The 17,293-nt window shown below is 37.2% G+C and overlaps 1 protein-coding gene across 3 annotated transcripts in view; it reads left to right on the plus strand.

Annotated features, from left to right (window-relative positions):
- Nucleotides 1–17,293, plus strand: part of DYNC2H1 (dynein cytoplasmic 2 heavy chain 1) — a 341,276-nt gene that overhangs the window by 135,178 nt on the left and 188,805 nt on the right. For all 3 annotated transcript variants that reach the window (XM_055305872.1, XM_055305873.1, XM_055305874.1), the window contains 5 exons: nt 4,845–5,008; nt 6,753–6,872; nt 7,420–7,554; nt 9,008–9,151; nt 17,055–17,144. In XM_055305872.1, the coding sequence (XP_055161847.1) occupies nt 4,845–5,008; nt 6,753–6,872; nt 7,420–7,554; nt 9,008–9,151; nt 17,055–17,144 (653 nt within the window). The remainder of the gene's footprint in view (nt 1–4,844; nt 5,009–6,752; nt 6,873–7,419; nt 7,555–9,007; nt 9,152–17,054; nt 17,145–17,293) is intronic.

A 17,293-nucleotide genomic window follows, 5' to 3' on the forward strand; every position in this document is an offset into this window, starting at 1 on the left:
TGTGTACAGTGACTGTAAAGACAGCAGTTTATTCTTAATGGGCTGTGGATGTCTCCTTTGGGCATCGTCAGTTTGGTTATTTGGTTGGCAGAGTTTTGTTTTTGAACTCACATCTTTATCATTCATCTTGAGTGGTACTCTATACCATGTGGGCAGTTATGTCAGCGGAGACCATTACCAAAGTGTTATTCATATAATGGAGTGTTTGGACCTCTGTAGCAGTTCATGTGGTACTTGGATTTATCTAGATCAGATGATAATATATCTTTGAAGAGTTTGGACCTGTAAAGGTATATGACATACAATGTCTGTATCTATTACAAATGTTAACCAAACCAAACAATATTCTCAACCCTGATCCAGGTTCAGAACCAAGACAATAAACATGTAAGTTCAGACTTTCCCTGGAAAGAGAGTAAAAAATAAATCTTGTGCTTGTGCCCAATCATTCCATCTCTATGGTTCTCTAAAGTACACTAAAGATTTTATATCTGGAGGAGAAAATGTTTAAGTTAAGCTTCAGTGTTAACTCTATATGTTAACTCCAATGTACATCAAGACCAGTGTAGGGCTTTATAGTTCTGCATCTGGAACTTCCTGATAGTAGAATGTGGGACTTATAGCCAAGTGTCCTTTGTAGATGGTGAACCATTTACTTTGAAATTAAAAAAAAAAAGTCAAAATAATACCTGCATGGTTTACAAAATCAAATAGTACAGAATGGCAGTAATGTGATGTCCCCTGCCCCCATGACTAGTCCTGTTCACCAGAGAAAACCAGTTATTTTTCAGTTTTAACATTTTAATGATATGTGTGTGTGCAGTTTATGAATTTTTACAAACCAAATATGCTTGTATAAGCACCCAGGTCCTCATCTGCGCTCTGCAGCCCTCTTGTTTACCTCTCCAGGGTAACCACATTCCTGACTTCAGCATAGAGAGGTTTTGCTTATGTCTGTACATTGCATACACAGGCAAGAACGAAGCAGTTCGGGACTCTTGTGGGCTGGCCTGGCTCTCACAGCCCGGCAGTATTCTCCTGTGAGTGTGAATCATTTCACAGTATCAGCATCACACAGGCCATTCTGTGACCATATTCCTGTCTCAGCCCCAAAGCAACAATACGTCCCATATCACACAAATAACCAGACATCTTCCTGCCCCACTTATTTGAGGGACTTCTGCTTTACTTTTTTTGTTTTTTACCAGTTATCACGGTGTCCCCCTCCACTTCTCTTCCCTCCTAAATGTTATTAAGATACCAATCAGAGGATTGTCTGCATCCGTTCCCCAGCAAAGTTGCTTGCACTCACCTACTGTAAGCCCCATCCTGTGACAGGTGCCCCCATAACTGTCTACCTGCCATGGCACAGTTTCTCGGGGGAATCTGTCTTTAATTTCAAACTGCTAGTGAACAGGATTTGTTTGTGTTCTACAATTTGTGTGTCAACTGGGCTAAAATTACATATTTTTTAAGTGTGTTTTTTCATTTCATCCAAATTGTCAAATGTACTGGTATATTTTTTATATAATGTTCTCATAACGTTTTAATTTTGGTTGAATTTGTAATGATGTCTCCCTTTTTCTTGATGTTGATAATTGTCCTTTTTTATTTCCTTGATCCATCTTCAGTAAGGGTTTATCAGTTTTCAAAATACCAACTTTTAACTTTGTTGATTTCCTTTATTTTTTCATTTTAATTTTTTTGTTTCAAGTTTTTATTTAAATTCTAGTTAGTTAACATACAGTATAATATTGGTTTTAGCAGAATTCAGTGATTCATCACAGCCAGTGCTCATCACAAATGCCCTCCTTCATGTATCTTTCTTGTATTTTTAAACTGGTTTTTGCTTTTTATTATTTAATTCCTATTATTTGTCCTTAGATTTCCTTTGCTATTCTTTTTTCTAGATTTTTGAGATGGAAATTCAAGATGCTGATATTTCATCTTTTTTTTTTTAATATTTATGTCAGTAAATTTCCCTCTCATCCCTTCTCCAGCTTCATACCACGGGTTCTGATTTCTTCTTTGATTCACTGAATTACTGAGCTCTGTTGTTTTTATTTAATTTCCAGGTACTTGGGAGACTTCCTAGTTCCATTTTTGTGATTGATTTTCAGTATAACTCATTGTGGCCAGAGAATTTATTCTGAAGTATACCGTTATTTGAATCCTGTTGAAGCTTTCTCTATAATTGTACAGTTCATTAATTTTTCCATGTACTTGAAAATTGTGAAATTTGCCCTTGTTTAATTTTTTCTAAAGCCAGTTATGTCAGGTTTGTTAAATGTAGTGTTGTTTTCTGTGTCTTTACTCTTTTTTGTTTTGTTTTTCCATTTATTGAGAGAATTTCTTAAAAGTTCTATGATTTTTGAATTTTTTTCTTTTAGTTCTTTTTTTTTTAAGATTTTATTTATTTATTCATGAGAGAGAGGCAGAGACACAGGCAGAGGGAGAAGCAGGCTCCATGCAGGAAGCCCGACCCAGAACTTGATCCCAGGTCTCTAGGATCATGCCCTGGGCTGAAGGCAGGCGCTAAACCGTTGAGCCACCCAGGGATCCCTTTCTAATCTTAGTTCTTGGTTTAAATATTTTGAAGCTATTTTGGGATGCATACATGTTTGAAAATTGATTACCTTCCTGTTTGGGTTATTTTCTTTATGAAATGTCCTCTCTTTTCTCCAGAAATATAGCAAGTTTCAGAGTCTGATATCAGAATGATTACCATCCTTTGAGGGGCTAGTGTTTGCATGATAATGCTTTTTATTCTTTTACTTTGAATTTTCTGTTGGTCTTGTTTCTCAAGGATACCTCTCTTCAGTTTGTCAGTTGTTTTTCATGCTCACCCACCATGCAATCTTAGTATTTTTGCATGTAACTTAATGCAGCTAACTGGTTCATATGATACCTAGTACAGTTTTGTAATTAACCTGATTTTTTTAATGGTCACCCTACACATAACAGTAGATATCTTTGACTTATTATTTTAGTACAAATAAATACTTTGCCACCTTTCCCTGCCTGCCTTTGCATTATTGTTGTGATATAATATTATAATTACTGTTTTTAAAATCTGTATTTATACAGATTGATCCTTTCTAATGTTCTCAGATTCTCCCATAATTTTCATTACCCCCTCATCTACATCTAGGTTATTTTTCTTTTTTAAAATTTTAATTCCTGTTTAGTTCACAGGCAGTGTTCTGTTAGCGTTGAGTGTGTGATGCTGTGACTCAGCACTTGTGTGCACTGCTCAGTGCTCATCGTAGCAAGTGCTCTTCATCCCCATCCACGTTACTTTTCTTCTGTCTGAAGCATTTCTGAAACAAACTTCTTAATCTTATTTTTGAAGGAAAATTTTTTTTCTGCCTGACATGGAGTTTTGGGTCGGTATTTATTTTCTTTAGCACTTTAAAGTTTTTATTCCTTCATCTTCTAGCTTCTACCTTCATCTTTTGAGAAATCACCTGCTGTTTTTATTGTTGCTCTTTTATAAGTGATATGTCATTTTTCTCTAGTTCTTGTCATTGGTTTTCAGTGGTGTGATTATGAGGTCCTTAGGTTTGGTTTTCTTTGGACTTACCCTGTTTATGTTTTCTTGAGCCATTCCAGTTGATGTAGAAGTATTTCCTTGGACTTTTAAATTTGTGTTTTTCTGATAATGATGTGATTCAGCATTGTTTGATATTATTTTCAGGGCATTTGTATATCCTTTCTCATAAAGTGCTTATTGAATTATTTTCATATTAAAAGGTTTTAAGGAAAATTTAAAAATCTATTCTGAGGTTCTTAAAAATTATAATATTTTTCTTAACCTTTGAAAATAATCTTTGAAAGTGTGTATTTTGTACTTAAAATTTTAATTATTGGCAATTTGAAATTATAAGTTGTGGATATAACTGCTGGTTCATTTCTCTGTTATATAATGGATGTCATGTTTAAAAAATTTTTTTGAAAATACTCCTTTTTGAGGCAGTCTGAATAAATCCTTTTCAAGTTAATAATGGGTATCTTCGCAATTACTCATATATTGATAATCCTAGGTTTTCACCAGCTCACTGTCTTTAGTACATATTTTTTTTTTAATATTTTATTTATTTGACAGAGAGTGAGTGAACATGAGCAGGGGAGCAGAGGGAAAGAGGGAAACAGACTCCGCACTGAGCAGGGAGACTGGTATGGGGCATGATCCCAGGACCCTGAAATTATGGCCTGAGCCAAAGGCAGATGCTTACTGACTGAGCCACCCAAGCTTGCTTTTAAGTAGTACATCTCAAAAACTAGTACAATGAACACTTAAAAAAAAAAAAAGATATATTTATTTGAGAGAAGGAGGGCGGGGGAGAGAGAGAGAGCGAGCACGCGTAAGCGAGTGAGTGCTCCATCCTAGGATCCTGAGATCATGAACTGAGCGGAAGGCAGATATTTCACTGACTGAGCCACCCAGGTGCCCACAATATACACTTTTTAATTCATGAATTCTGTAGAGAATAGCATATAATTGAGTTATTTTTTTGTCATCTATAATTAGTCACTTCAGAACAATTTGGAATGAAACATAATTAACATGAAAACCATACTGCATATATGTATATATTTGTTTGATGTTTCAGTATCCTGAGATCGTCTTAATAGTGGTTAGCCCTGTTTGTATATGTGCTGATTAATAGGACATTCTGGTTAATAGTCTCTTGGGTAGCCAACTGTTGCTATTCTGTACTTTGCTGAAAACCCTATGCTACCAACTATTTAGAAATACTGGGAATATAAATTATATTCTTTAATGACATGAAGCAAAAGACAGAATATTGAGACCAACTAATTATGTCATTTTAAACAAACAGGACCACGTTATGTGGTACAAATAGGTGACAAAATTATTGACTACAATGAAGAATTCCGCCTTTTTTTGTCAACAAGAAACCCAAATCCCTTCATCCCACCAGATGCAGCCTCCATCATTACAGAGGTTAACTTCACTACAACAAGAAGTGGGTTGCGAGGACAGGTATGTATGGACAATAATAAGTGACCTCAGAAATCTTCTGTAGCTTTGTGTACTCATTAGATACATATTTTAAAAATATTTCATTTATTTATATATGAGAGATAGAGAGACAGAGACAGAGATATAGACAGAGGGAGAATCAGGATCCCTGCAGGGAGCCTGATGTGGGACTCAATCCCAGGACCCCAGGATCACGACCTGAGCCAAAGGCAGATGCTCAACTACTGAGCCACTCAGGTGCCCTCATTAGGTATTTTGAATTGGAATCTACTATGTGGAAGTGACTGGCATTTAAACTTTTGAAAATATCTTGAAAATATATTTGCATTCAGGTTTACTTTATCATTTGTGTTAGACTTACACATTTGTTGTTAACATCAGAACTCTGCTTCCCCTAGTGTCACGTTAATTTTATGGTCTATTTCTGTCATGGGTGATAGAGTTTGAGAGAGAGAAGAATTCTATATTAAGATCAGCTACTTTTTCTGTTTTAATTGTGAAAACTGAAGTTTAAATGTGAAAATTGCATTTAATTGACCTGTTCAGCTGGTTGAAGGAGGGTGTTCGATTCCCCATCTGACATTTTTTTCCCCACCAATACATACACTTTTTTGAATTTTCATATTGTCTATGATGTATTACAATTTAGAACATTATATGAATCTCAAAATGATTTTTTATATCTGGGCTTTTACTTATATAGTTCTTCATTCATTTTCCTTTTAAAGAAAGCTATCATGCTTGTTGACTTTAAGTCATTCTATTTTTACTCCCCTAACAATTATAGACTTTTCCTCTTTTGATTTAATATGATAGCATATATACTTGTTACAATTTTTACTTATTTAAAAAAATTTCCTTTAAAATATTTTTTTCTTGCAATAACATATAACTTACAGCATGTATTTTTATGGATAGTATCTTTTGACTTACTTGATGATACTTCTTATAAATAAAACTGTGAAGGGATTACTCAACGCATGGCCCAGAATTAATTGACGAAGTTGCTCATTCTGTGTAAAAGCTTTCCATCCCCACACAGTTTAGATTTGTAGTAAGAACCCCATGCAGATGCTTGTCCAGCAGATTAGCATTCCATGTTTAATGACTTGCCAGTGTTGTCCTCTAAAGTTTCAAAATGAAGAATCTAATGTAGCATTTTAAAAATAGCTTTATTAAGATTCAATTCATCCACTTAAAGTGTGCAATTCACTGGTAGACTTGCAAGGTCTCATGGTAACTCTGTTTACCATTTGGAAGGACAGAGTTTTCTTTCCCATCAACAACATGTGAGGATTTCACTTTCCCCATCTCGCCCACACATGTTGTTAGTTGACTTTTTAATTGTCCCCATCCTAGTGGGGGCGAAGATGTATCTCGTTGAGGTTTTGAGGATATAGTATTTCAAGTAAGATCTCTCTTTACTTCTTTATATGAAATACTAGCCACTGAAAAAAACTAGTTTCCATAGTTTTTATATATTTAATTTTAGAACTAAATATTGTATATTGATATGTTAAGTAATGCAATTTCTTTAATATTTTATTGATTAGTTTAACTATTTTGCCCCTTTTTTTTGTCAGAAATAATTGTGAAGTGTCTCATGTTTAACTAGAAAGAATCAAATGAGATACATAATATAATAATTGTAATATTTGATCAAACACAAGGCCTATTTCTGGGGAGTTTGTTTTGTTTGAACTTTACTGCCAGAAATACTTTGACTTAAAAATTTTTCTTTTAGCTTTTGGCTTTAACTATTCAGCATGAGAAACCTGACTTAGAGGAGCAAAAAACAAAACTGTTACAGCAGGAAGAAGATAAGAAAATACAGTTAGCCAAGCTTGAGGAATCTCTTTTAGAGGTAAAATTTAGTTATTCAGGATGCTTTTTTATGTTACATTTTAAAAGTGAATTAAGTTTTTAAAAATTTAACAGTACCTTCCACATGTTTTTGGTTGTGTCAAAGACATGTCAATATATATCTTAAAGTCAGAATTCAAAGAGAAAAAAGTAGATGTCTCGGAATATAAGACCATTACTTCTTAAATAATGGTAATTAATGTCTAAGACAAATGATTTTTCAGTAATACTGCTTTTATACTGCATTATTTCACTAATATTATGTGCTCAGAATTTCAAGTAGTATTAAAATATAGCATGAAATTATGACTTAATCGGTAACTTTAAGTTTTTACTTTTATTAGATTGATAAAATTAATACATATGCAGTGCTTTGATGAAATAGTATATAATAATTTTCTATATCATTCTTATATAAAATGATGAAATTCTTTTAAAGTAATAAGTTTTTATAAACATCATCAGTAATGAGAGCTAATGTAGTCTTTTAATTGGTTATTTTAACATGTATGATAATGTTCACATTATTTTATTAATTTTTGCTGCAGACACTTGCCACATCCCAAGGGAATATTTTGGAAAATAAGGATTTGATTGAATCTTTGAATCAGACGAAAGCAAGCAGTGCACTTATTCAGGAGTCACTTAAAGAATCTTACAAACTCCAAATTTCCCTCGATCAAGTAATTATTTCCTTTTTTTGTGGTCTTCTATCATGTTCTCTTAAGCTCTTATGTTAATATGATTAAACAGTGTAGAATCGAGACTTCAGGGGAATGACAGAAAACAAGAAAGCTCCTGAGAAACACCAGAGCTGTGGGTCTGATTGATCCTGCTGGAGTGAGGGCACTGGGATGCGCAGCGCATCAGGAATATGGCCGGCTGGCCTCTGCTGACTTGTAAAGTTCTGGAGCTACAGTTCTGTACTGAAGTTGAGAGTGTTAAAAATGAGTGTTATGAGCATCTGTGCCATTCCTAGAATGCTTTAAAATTAAAACATGTTAAATATATTAAGTAAGAGTTGTAAGTATCTTCTCCATTAAAAATACTTTTCTTCCCTTAAAATGCTATGGCTTAAAATGATTTTTGCCTTTCTTTTGATAATTCCTTTTGCAAAATTCTCACCCAAGTTGAAAATGATACATATTTTCATCGCCTACATCCTAGTGATTGTACCTTGCTTGAAGACAAACAGACACCCAGACAGATTAGTGTTCCTCTGAATTTCCAGGCTGCAGCCTGACCAGGGTACTTACTGAAATCCTTTCATTCTTTGCCAGTCATCTCAGTGACCTGTTCATGTTTTCCTTTCAGTATTTTTCAGCCCTTGCCCAAATTGCCCACTTACATGTTATCACTTTCTCACTTGGGAAAGTGTTCTGTTGAAACCAGAATACGAGCAGATTAATGGACCGCTTCTCATCCATCACCTGGTTGTCTCTGCCAGGGATGAGCTCAGCAGGTGTGGTTATCTGTTATTTTCTTTTTCACTGCACAGGATGAACTTCCTGGCCTTCTCCTTCTGAGCAGGCATCATTGAGTCACACACGTAATGTTACCAGCATCATGTTTGTGATCCTGGCACTTGGATCAGAATGACTCTCAGAATCCTGTTCAAAACCTGAGGCCACTTACCTGTAGGATCCCTTCTTTACTCATCCTTTACACCCATCACAGCAGAAGGCCTGTGCCACTGGCTTATTCTGTGCCAGCATTGAACAATGCCAGGTGCTTCCTTACTTGATGTGGAAGTTACAGTCTCTGGTCCCCCGCATGCTAGACTTAGGATTGTCATTCCCTCCTCCGCAGGGGTGCCATGCCCTTGCATTACCCGAAGTGGCTCTCTCTTGAAATATAAAATTGTGTCATTTGCACTTGCTCATGATGGTCCACCTGTGAACCACTCCTACTTCTGTAATCGGGGGGGGGGGGGGTTAGAGAATTATTTAAATATATCACCCTCAGGTTTATAAGAGTAAGAAAAACTAGATGATATTATCCCTCTTAGTTACACAGTTCTAGGATTGGTTGTCTTCACCTATTGTGTGTACTTAGAAGTGATAAGAGCACAACACTGGGAATGGACTGGTCTGTAGGGGGCAGTAACACAATAGCACTCAAGTGTTTTTCCCACAGGAGCGGGACGCTTATCTGCCACTGGCTGAGAGTGCCAGTAAGATGTACTTCATTATCTCCGACTTGTCCAAAATTAATAACATGTACCGCTTCAGTTTGGCTGCATTTCTCCGACTTTTCCAGCGAGCTCTGCAAAACAAACAGGTATGCTCTCCATTACCCTGTGGCTAGGACTGAGGAACACAGATCACTTGACTAGGTACTTATTTATAGTAATAACTTCCAGAGAAAACTGGTTTAGAATCATATTTCAGAAGACCACATGTAACAACCTAAAGTTCAATTGCCAACATATAGCATAACACCCAGTGCTCATCCCGTCAAATGCCCCCCTCAGTGCCCGTCACCCAGTCACCCCACCCCCTACCCACCTCCCTTTCCACCACCCCTTGTTCATTTCCCAGAGTTAGGAGTCTCTCATGCTCTGTCACCCTCACTGATATTTCCGACTCATTTTCTCTCCTTTCCCCTTTATTCCCTTTCACTATTTTTTTTTATATTCCCCAAATGAATGAGACCATATAATGTTTGTCCTCCTCCAATTGACTTATTTCCTCAGCATAATACCCTCCAGTTCCATCCACATTGAAGCAAATGGTGGGTATTTGTCATTTCTAATGGCTGAGGAATATTCCATTGTATACATAAACCACATCTTCTTTATCCATTCATCTTTCGATGGACACTGAGGCTCCTTCCACAGTTTGGCTATTGTAGACATTGCTGCTATAAACATTGGGTTGCAGGTATCCTGCCATTTCACTGCATCTGTATCTTTGGGGTAAATCCCAAGCAGTGCAATTGCTGGGGTCGTAGGGCAGGTCTATTTTTAACTCTTTGAGGCACCTCCACACAGTTTTCCAGAGTGGCTGTACCAGTTCACATTCCCACCAACAATGCCAGAGGGTTCCCCTTTCTCCACATCCTCTCCAACATTTGTTGTTTCCTGTCTTGTTAATTTTCACCATTATCACTGATGTGAGGTGGTATCCCATTGTGGTTTTGATTTGTATTTCCCGCTTGATGGCCAGTGATGCGGAGCATTTCCTCATGTGTTTCTTGGCCATGTCTATGTCTTCTTTGCTGAAATTTCTGTTCATGTCTTTTCCCCATTTCATGATTGGATTGTTCGTTTCTTTGCTATTGAGTTTCATAAGTTCTTTACAGATCTTGGATACTAGCCCTTTATCTGATAGGTCATTTGCAAACATCTTCTCCCATCCTGTAGGTTGTCTTTTAGTTTTGTTGACTGTTTCTTTAGATGGGCAGAAGGTTTTTATCTTGATAAAGTCCCAATTATTCATTTTTGCTTTTGTTTCCCTTGCCTTCATAGATGTATCTTGCAAGAAGTTGCTGTGGCCAAGTTCAAAAAGGCTGTTGCCTGTGTTCTCCTCTAGGATTTTGATGGAATCTTGTCTCACATTTAGATCATTTATCCATTTTGAGTGTATCTTTGTGTATGGTGTAAGAGAATGGTCTAGTTTCATTCTTCTGCACGTGGCTGTCCAATTTTCCCAGCACCATTTATTGAAGAGACTGTCTTTCTTCCAGTGGATAGTCTTTCCTGCTTTGTCGAATATTAGTTGACCATAGAGTTGAGGGCCCATATCTGGATTCTCTATTCTGTTCCATTGATCTATGTGTCTGTTTCTGTGCCAGTACCACACTGTCTTGGTGACCACAGCTTTGTAGTACAAGCTGAAATCTGGCATTGTGATGCCCCCGGCTGGTTTTCTTTTTCAATATTCCCCTGGCTCTTTGGGGTCTTTTCTGATTCCACACAAATCTTAAGATGAGTTGTTCCAACTCTCTGAAGAAAGTCCATGGTATTTTGATAGGGATCGCATTAAATGTGTAAATTGCCCTGGGTAGCATTGACATTTTCACATTACTAATTCTGCTAATCCATGAGCATGGAATAGTTTTCCATCCCTTTGTGTCTTCCTCAATTTCTTTCAGAAGTTTTCTGTAGTTTTTAGGGTATAGATCCTCCTTTACCTGTTTGTTTAGGTTTATTCCTAGGTATCTTTGCTTTTGGGTGCAATTGTAAATGGGATTGACTCCTTAATTTCTCTTTCTTCAGTCTCATTGTTAGTGTATAGAACTGCCACTGACTTCTGGGCATTGGTTTTGTATCCTGCCAATCTGCCGAATTGCTGTATGAGTTCTAGCAATCTTGGGGTGGAGTCTGGGGTTTTCTATGTACAGTATCATGTCATCTGCGAAGAGAGAGAGTTTGACTTCTTCTTTGCCAATTTGAATGCCTTTTATTTATTTTTGTTGCCTGGTTGCTGAGGCTAGGACTTCTAGTAGTATGTTGAATAGCAGTGGTGAGAGTGGACACCCCTGTCGTGTTCCTGATCTTAGGGGAAAGGCTCCCACTGTTTCCCCATTGAGAAGGATATTTGCTGTGGGCTTTTTGTAGATGGCTTTTAAGATGCTGTGGAATGTTGCTTCTATCCCTATACTCTGAAGAGTTTTGATCAGGAATGGGTGCTGTATTTTGTCAAATACTTTCTCTGCATCTGTTGAGAGGATCATATGGTTCTTGTTTTTTTCTCTTGTTGATATGATGAATCACATTGATTGCTTTATGAGTGTTGAACCAGCCTTGCATCCCAGGGATAAATCCCACTTGGTCATGGCGAATAATCTTCTTAATGTACTATTGGATCCTATTGGCTAGTATCTTGTTGAGAATTTTTGCATCTGTGTTCCTCAGGGATATTGGTCTGTAATTCTCCTTTTTGGTGGGGTCTTTGTCTGGTTTTGGAATTAAGGTGATGCTGGCCTCATAGAACGAGTTTGGAAGTATTCCATCCCTTTCTATCTTTCAGGACAGCTTAGTAGAATAGGTATTGTTTCTTCTTTAAACGTTTGGTATAATTGCCCTGGGAAGCCATCTGGCCTTGGACTTTTGTGTCTTGGGAGGTTTTTGATGACTGCTTCAATTTCCTCCCTGGTTATTGGGCTGTTCAGGTTTTCTATTTCTTCCTGTTCCAGTTTTGGTAGTTTGTGGTTTTCCGGAAATGCGTCCATTTCTTCTGGATTGCCTAATTTATTGGCGTATAGCTGCTCATAATATGTTTTTAAAATCGTTTGTATTTCCTTGGTATTGGTTGTGATCTCTCCTTTTTCATTCGTGATTTTATTAGTCTTTTTTTTTTTTTTTTTAATAAGGCTGGCTAATGGTTTATCTATCTTAATTCTTTCAAAGAACCAGCTCCTGGTTTTGTTGATCTGTTCTACAGTTCTTCTGGTTTCTATTTCATTGAGTTCTGCTTGAATCTTTATTAACTCTTTCTCTGCTGGGTGTAGGTTTTATTTGCTGTTCTTTCTCTGGTTCCTTTAGGTGCAAGGATAGCTTGTGTATTTGAGTTTTTTTCCAGGTTTTTGAGGGATGCTTGTATTGCGATGTATTTCCCTCTCAAGACTGCTTTTGCTGTATCCCAAAGACTTTGAACAGTTGTATCTTCATTCTCATTAGTTTCCATGAATCTTTTAAATTCTTCTCTAATTTCCTGGTTGACCCTTTCATCTTTTAGCAGGATGCTCTTTAACCTCCACATGTTTTAATTTCTTCCAAATTTCTTCTTGTGAATGAGTTCAAGTTTCAAAGCATTATGGTCTGAACATATGAGAAGACAATCCCAATCTTTTGGTATCGGTTAAGACCTGATTTGTGACCCAGTATGTGGTCTATTTTGGAGAAAGTTCCATGTGCACTTGAGAAGAATGTGTATTCAGTTGTGTTTGGGTGTAAAGTTCTGTAGATATCTGAAATCCATCTGGTCCAGTGTATCGTTTAAAGCTCTTGTTTCTTTGGAGATGTTGTGCTTAGAGGATCTGTCATTTGCAGAAAGCACCGTGTTGAAGTCTCCCAGTATAAGTGTATTATTATCTAACTATGTCTTTACTTTGGTTGTTAATTGATTGATGTACTTGGCAGCTCCCACATTAGGGGCATAAATATTCATGATTGTTAGGTCCTCTTGTTGGATAGATCCTTTAAGTATGATATAGTGTCCCTCTTCATCTCTTACTACACTCTTTGGGATAAACTTTAATTCATTGGATATGAGGATGGCTACCCCTGCTTTCCTTTAAGGGTCATTTGAATGGTAAATGGTTCTCCAGCCTTTCATTTTCAGGCTGTAGGTGTCCTTAGGTCTAAAATGAGTCTCTTGTAGAGAGCAAATCGATGGGTCTTGCTTTTTTATCCAGTCTGAAACCCTGCACCTTTTGATGGGGTCATTAGGCCCATTCACGTTCAGAGTTACTATTGAAAGATATGAATTTAGTGACATCATGATACCTATTCAGCCCCTGTTTTTGTGGATTATTTCTTTGGGCTTCCCTTTCTTTTACCGAGTCCCCCTTAATATTTCTTGCAGAGCTGGTTTGGTGGCCCCATATTCTTTAAGTTTCTGCCTATCTTGGAAGCTCTTTATGTCTCCTTTTTTTCTGAATGAGAGCCTTGCTGGATAGAGTATTCTTGGCTGCAGGTTCTTCTCATTTAGGACCCTGAATATGTCCTGGCAGCCCTTTCTGGCCTGCCAGGTCTCTGTGGACAGGTCTGCTCTTAATCTAATATTTCTCCCCATATAAGTTATGGATCTTTTGTTTCTTGCTGCTTTAAGGATTTTCTCTTTATCTTTGGAATTTGCAAGTATTAAAGGTCGAGGTGTTGAACGGATTTTATTGATTTTAGGGGGGATCTCTGTATCTCCTGCATCTGAATGCCTGTTTCCTGTCCCACGTTAGGGAAATTCTCAGTTATGATATGTTCAGATATGCTTTCTGGTCCTCTGTCCCTCTTGGCGCCCTCTGGAACTCCAATTAAACATAGATTTTTCCTTCTGAGGCTGTCATTTATTTCCCTTAACCTTTCCTCATGGTCTTTTAATTGTTTTTCTCTTTTTTCCTCAGCTTCCCCCCTTGCCATCAACTTGTCTTCTATGTCGCTCACTGTTTCTTTCACCTCATTAACCCTCATCATTAGGACCTCCAGTTTGGATTGCATCTCATTTTATTGATTTTTAATTTTGTCCTGATTAGATCTAAATTCTGCAGTCATGAAGTTTCTTGAATCCTTTATGCTTTTTTCCAGAGCCACCTATAGCTTTATAAGTGTTCTTCTGAATTGGTTTTCTGATATTGAATTGTAATACAAATTCTGTAACTCTGTAGCAGAGAGTACTGTTTCTGATTCTTTCTTTTGTGGTGAATTATTCTTTCTAGTCATTTTGCTCAGTGCAGAGTGGCTAAAAATGAGTTGTACTTGTTCGAAGCGCAAACTCTTCTCTCTATAGCATTCCAGCTGTTCTCTCATTAAATCTCAGGTTGAATTCATAGGTTTTCAGGACATTTTAAAGGTATCTAGGTAAATTGATGGGGACAGGTGACTTGGGGACTCTACTCATCTGCCTTCTTGCCCCGCCCCCTCACTTAAACTGTATCTAAAACTCGCTCTTTGATTGTATTTTATGTTCTTAAACTATCCCAGTGTGACAGTCTTCTTAATGTAAATGATTTAAATTCTGAGTACAAATTAATAAGGAATAGATTATCATTAATATGGTATAAAATCAAGAAATTGTCTACATAATCTCATTACTTTCAGAAAACAACATTTAAAATGTCATTGTTTGTGTCATTTGAGGCTCTACCGTGTGCTGGGCATCCTTTTTGTTAGTGGGGATATAGGAGTATCTGCTTTACCAAGTTTGTGTGCTTAGGAGAGGGAAGCATATACTAAAGAATGTGAACTGCCTTAAGCAGAAGATGTCACACTGTCTTGAAAATTAGCATTCATAGATTGCATACAACTTTCGTGCCGTGAATAGAAACCCACACAGCATTTTTGAGAGACAGTGAGGCTACACAGTATGGGCACTGTGACCATGTGGTATGTGGACATTTTCCTGATTCTCTCTGCTGAATATACGATTACCCCCAAACCTGGCAGATCGGACAGTGTCTCCTTATGCTCGTGGTTTCTGTGGGTGGTTGGGTCAGGGCCCAGCAGAGATGACCTACCACTATTTCACAACGTCTGGGACCTCATTTGGGACTGAGGGGAAGAGATGGAGAGGCGGGGAGGAGGGTAGCTCTGCTTGTGCATCTGGTGCCCGCTCTGCTTGTGCGTCTGGTGGAGTGCGGGTGGAGGGGGTTCGGTGAGGAGGACTACAGCCTGCACCTCGCCACACAGTGTAGTGGATTTCTGGTAGGACATCTTGGGGGCCAAAACTGTATTCCAGGCCATGAGGCAGAAGCTTTTGTCACTTGGCTGGGACGGTATCACCCATGCTGCATGCCATTTGGTGGAAGCTGACACAAACCTACCCATGATCAAGAGGTTGGGGCGACACCTTCCCTCTTAAAGCAGGATCGCAGAGCATGTGGTTATGTTTTAGGACAGCTACACATATTTATGGTTTACATTTTTTCCAGTGTTTTGCTTCTCTTGTTTTTTCTTGGTTAAATTTCCTAGACTTGGATGACTGGGACCAAAGTGCACATTTGTAGACTTGCACACAAATGCCGTCTTGCTACCTTTGGAACGTGCTGTTGGCGAATTAAACGGAGGCAGTTGGAGTGCTTTTCCATCTGTATCTTCAGTAACATTGGATTATATATCTATCTTTGAATAATTTTTGCATTAAAAGTTTCTCATAAATTAGAAAGTACAGAATTAGAAGTTCATTTTAAATCCTTCTTATCTTTTAGTCAGAAAATATTCATGTTAAAGGTCAGTGACTCTGCAGGAATGTGAGAATTGATAAATAGGTGAGCAGTTTTGCCTGAACCCAGTGAGAACGTTGGTTATTTTTTGTTCTTTACAAAAGTCTGTAGCTTAGGAACTATTGGCCTTCGATAGTATGTGTATGCATGTGGTGTGCACATGTATGTTTGGTTTTATTTTAAAAAGCAATATAATCTTAAATATGTAGAGTAAAAAACCTGCTCTGCAGTGTCTTAGAAATCCATTAGATCTTAGGCTATGTACTCTTTCTCACAAGAGAGCATCTTTTAGTGGATTCACATGCTCATTTCACATGCTATCTTTGTTAATAAACATAGGGATGAAGAGGATGTCTGGTACATGAACTGTAATGATGAGCTCTCTCATTAGAACGTTCTGCTCATGGGCCGGCCCAAGCTTTGGTGCATCCGTGCCACTGCCCGAGGTTTTGTCCCTGGGGCACACGTTGCACTGCTTATCCTGGGTGGATTTCTCTAAACTGTTAACATTGTTTTACTAGATTTTTTTCTTGTCAGTTATAGACTTAAGGTAACAAGAAAATTTAGCCTAAACATTATATCAGAATTGAACTTTTTCAAGGCGTGTGTCCTGTCCTTCTCATCTACCTGAGGTGAGCTATAAAACTCTGTCACTCTTAGGGAATAGTCCAGCGATGACAGCTTCCTCCTGTTCATCTACCAAACCTTTCTGCAATCAGCAAGGGAAATAGCTGTTAAGGATATTTTTTAAAGCACAGTGATCCTGTACAATGGAAGTATGAAAACAGTTAAGAAAGTAAAGGTGGTATGATTTCTTAAACAGCACGTACATCAAAGTTATTGTTCATCCTTAGTTATGGAAAGCATGGTTAAGTTGCTTAGGCTCTTATAATGAAAGTGAGAACATTCGATATTAGCTGGTTCTGGTCACTCTGTTTTGGGGCTGGATGGATCATTGTACTAGTAATGAAATGGGATTCATCCATACTAATACATTATTTTTAATGCTGTATCAGAGTGGTATCATCAAATTCATTTCATATTGTATTATTGGAAATTGACTGTAATTTTCATTCATTGAAAGCCTTTATCCGTTAAAGAAAAATACATCAAGTATTTTTATCGTAGTAGTATACAGATTTAATGCACTTAACCTGTTTAATCACTTGAGTTGACAAAGATAATTATTCCAGAATCAACTTTGAGTCTGAAGGAACAGTTTAAAAGTGTGATTAAGCAATGTAGTATCATTTAAATGTTTATAAATTTCCTAATGATTTTTCAATTTTCAAATGTAATCTAGGATTCTGAAAATACAGAACAAAGAATACAGTCACTTATCAGTTCATTAAAACATATGGTCTTTGAATATATATGCCGTTGTCTGTTTAAGGTAAGAAATACTATTTTTTCATGTGTAAGATACTACCTGTACTTTGATTTATACAGTATTACAGTTAAATTGTATAACCCTTTACCTACTAGAAAGGTATTGAAATTAGCATTTCTGAAACTTTCCCTGAATAATGTCCATTGCTAAGT

Source organism: Nyctereutes procyonoides, unplaced genomic scaffold (genome assembly GCF_905146905.1).
Source record: "Nyctereutes procyonoides isolate TBG_1078 unplaced genomic scaffold, NYPRO_anot_genome, whole genome shotgun sequence".
Taxonomy (NCBI): domain Eukaryota; kingdom Metazoa; phylum Chordata; class Mammalia; order Carnivora; family Canidae; genus Nyctereutes; species Nyctereutes procyonoides.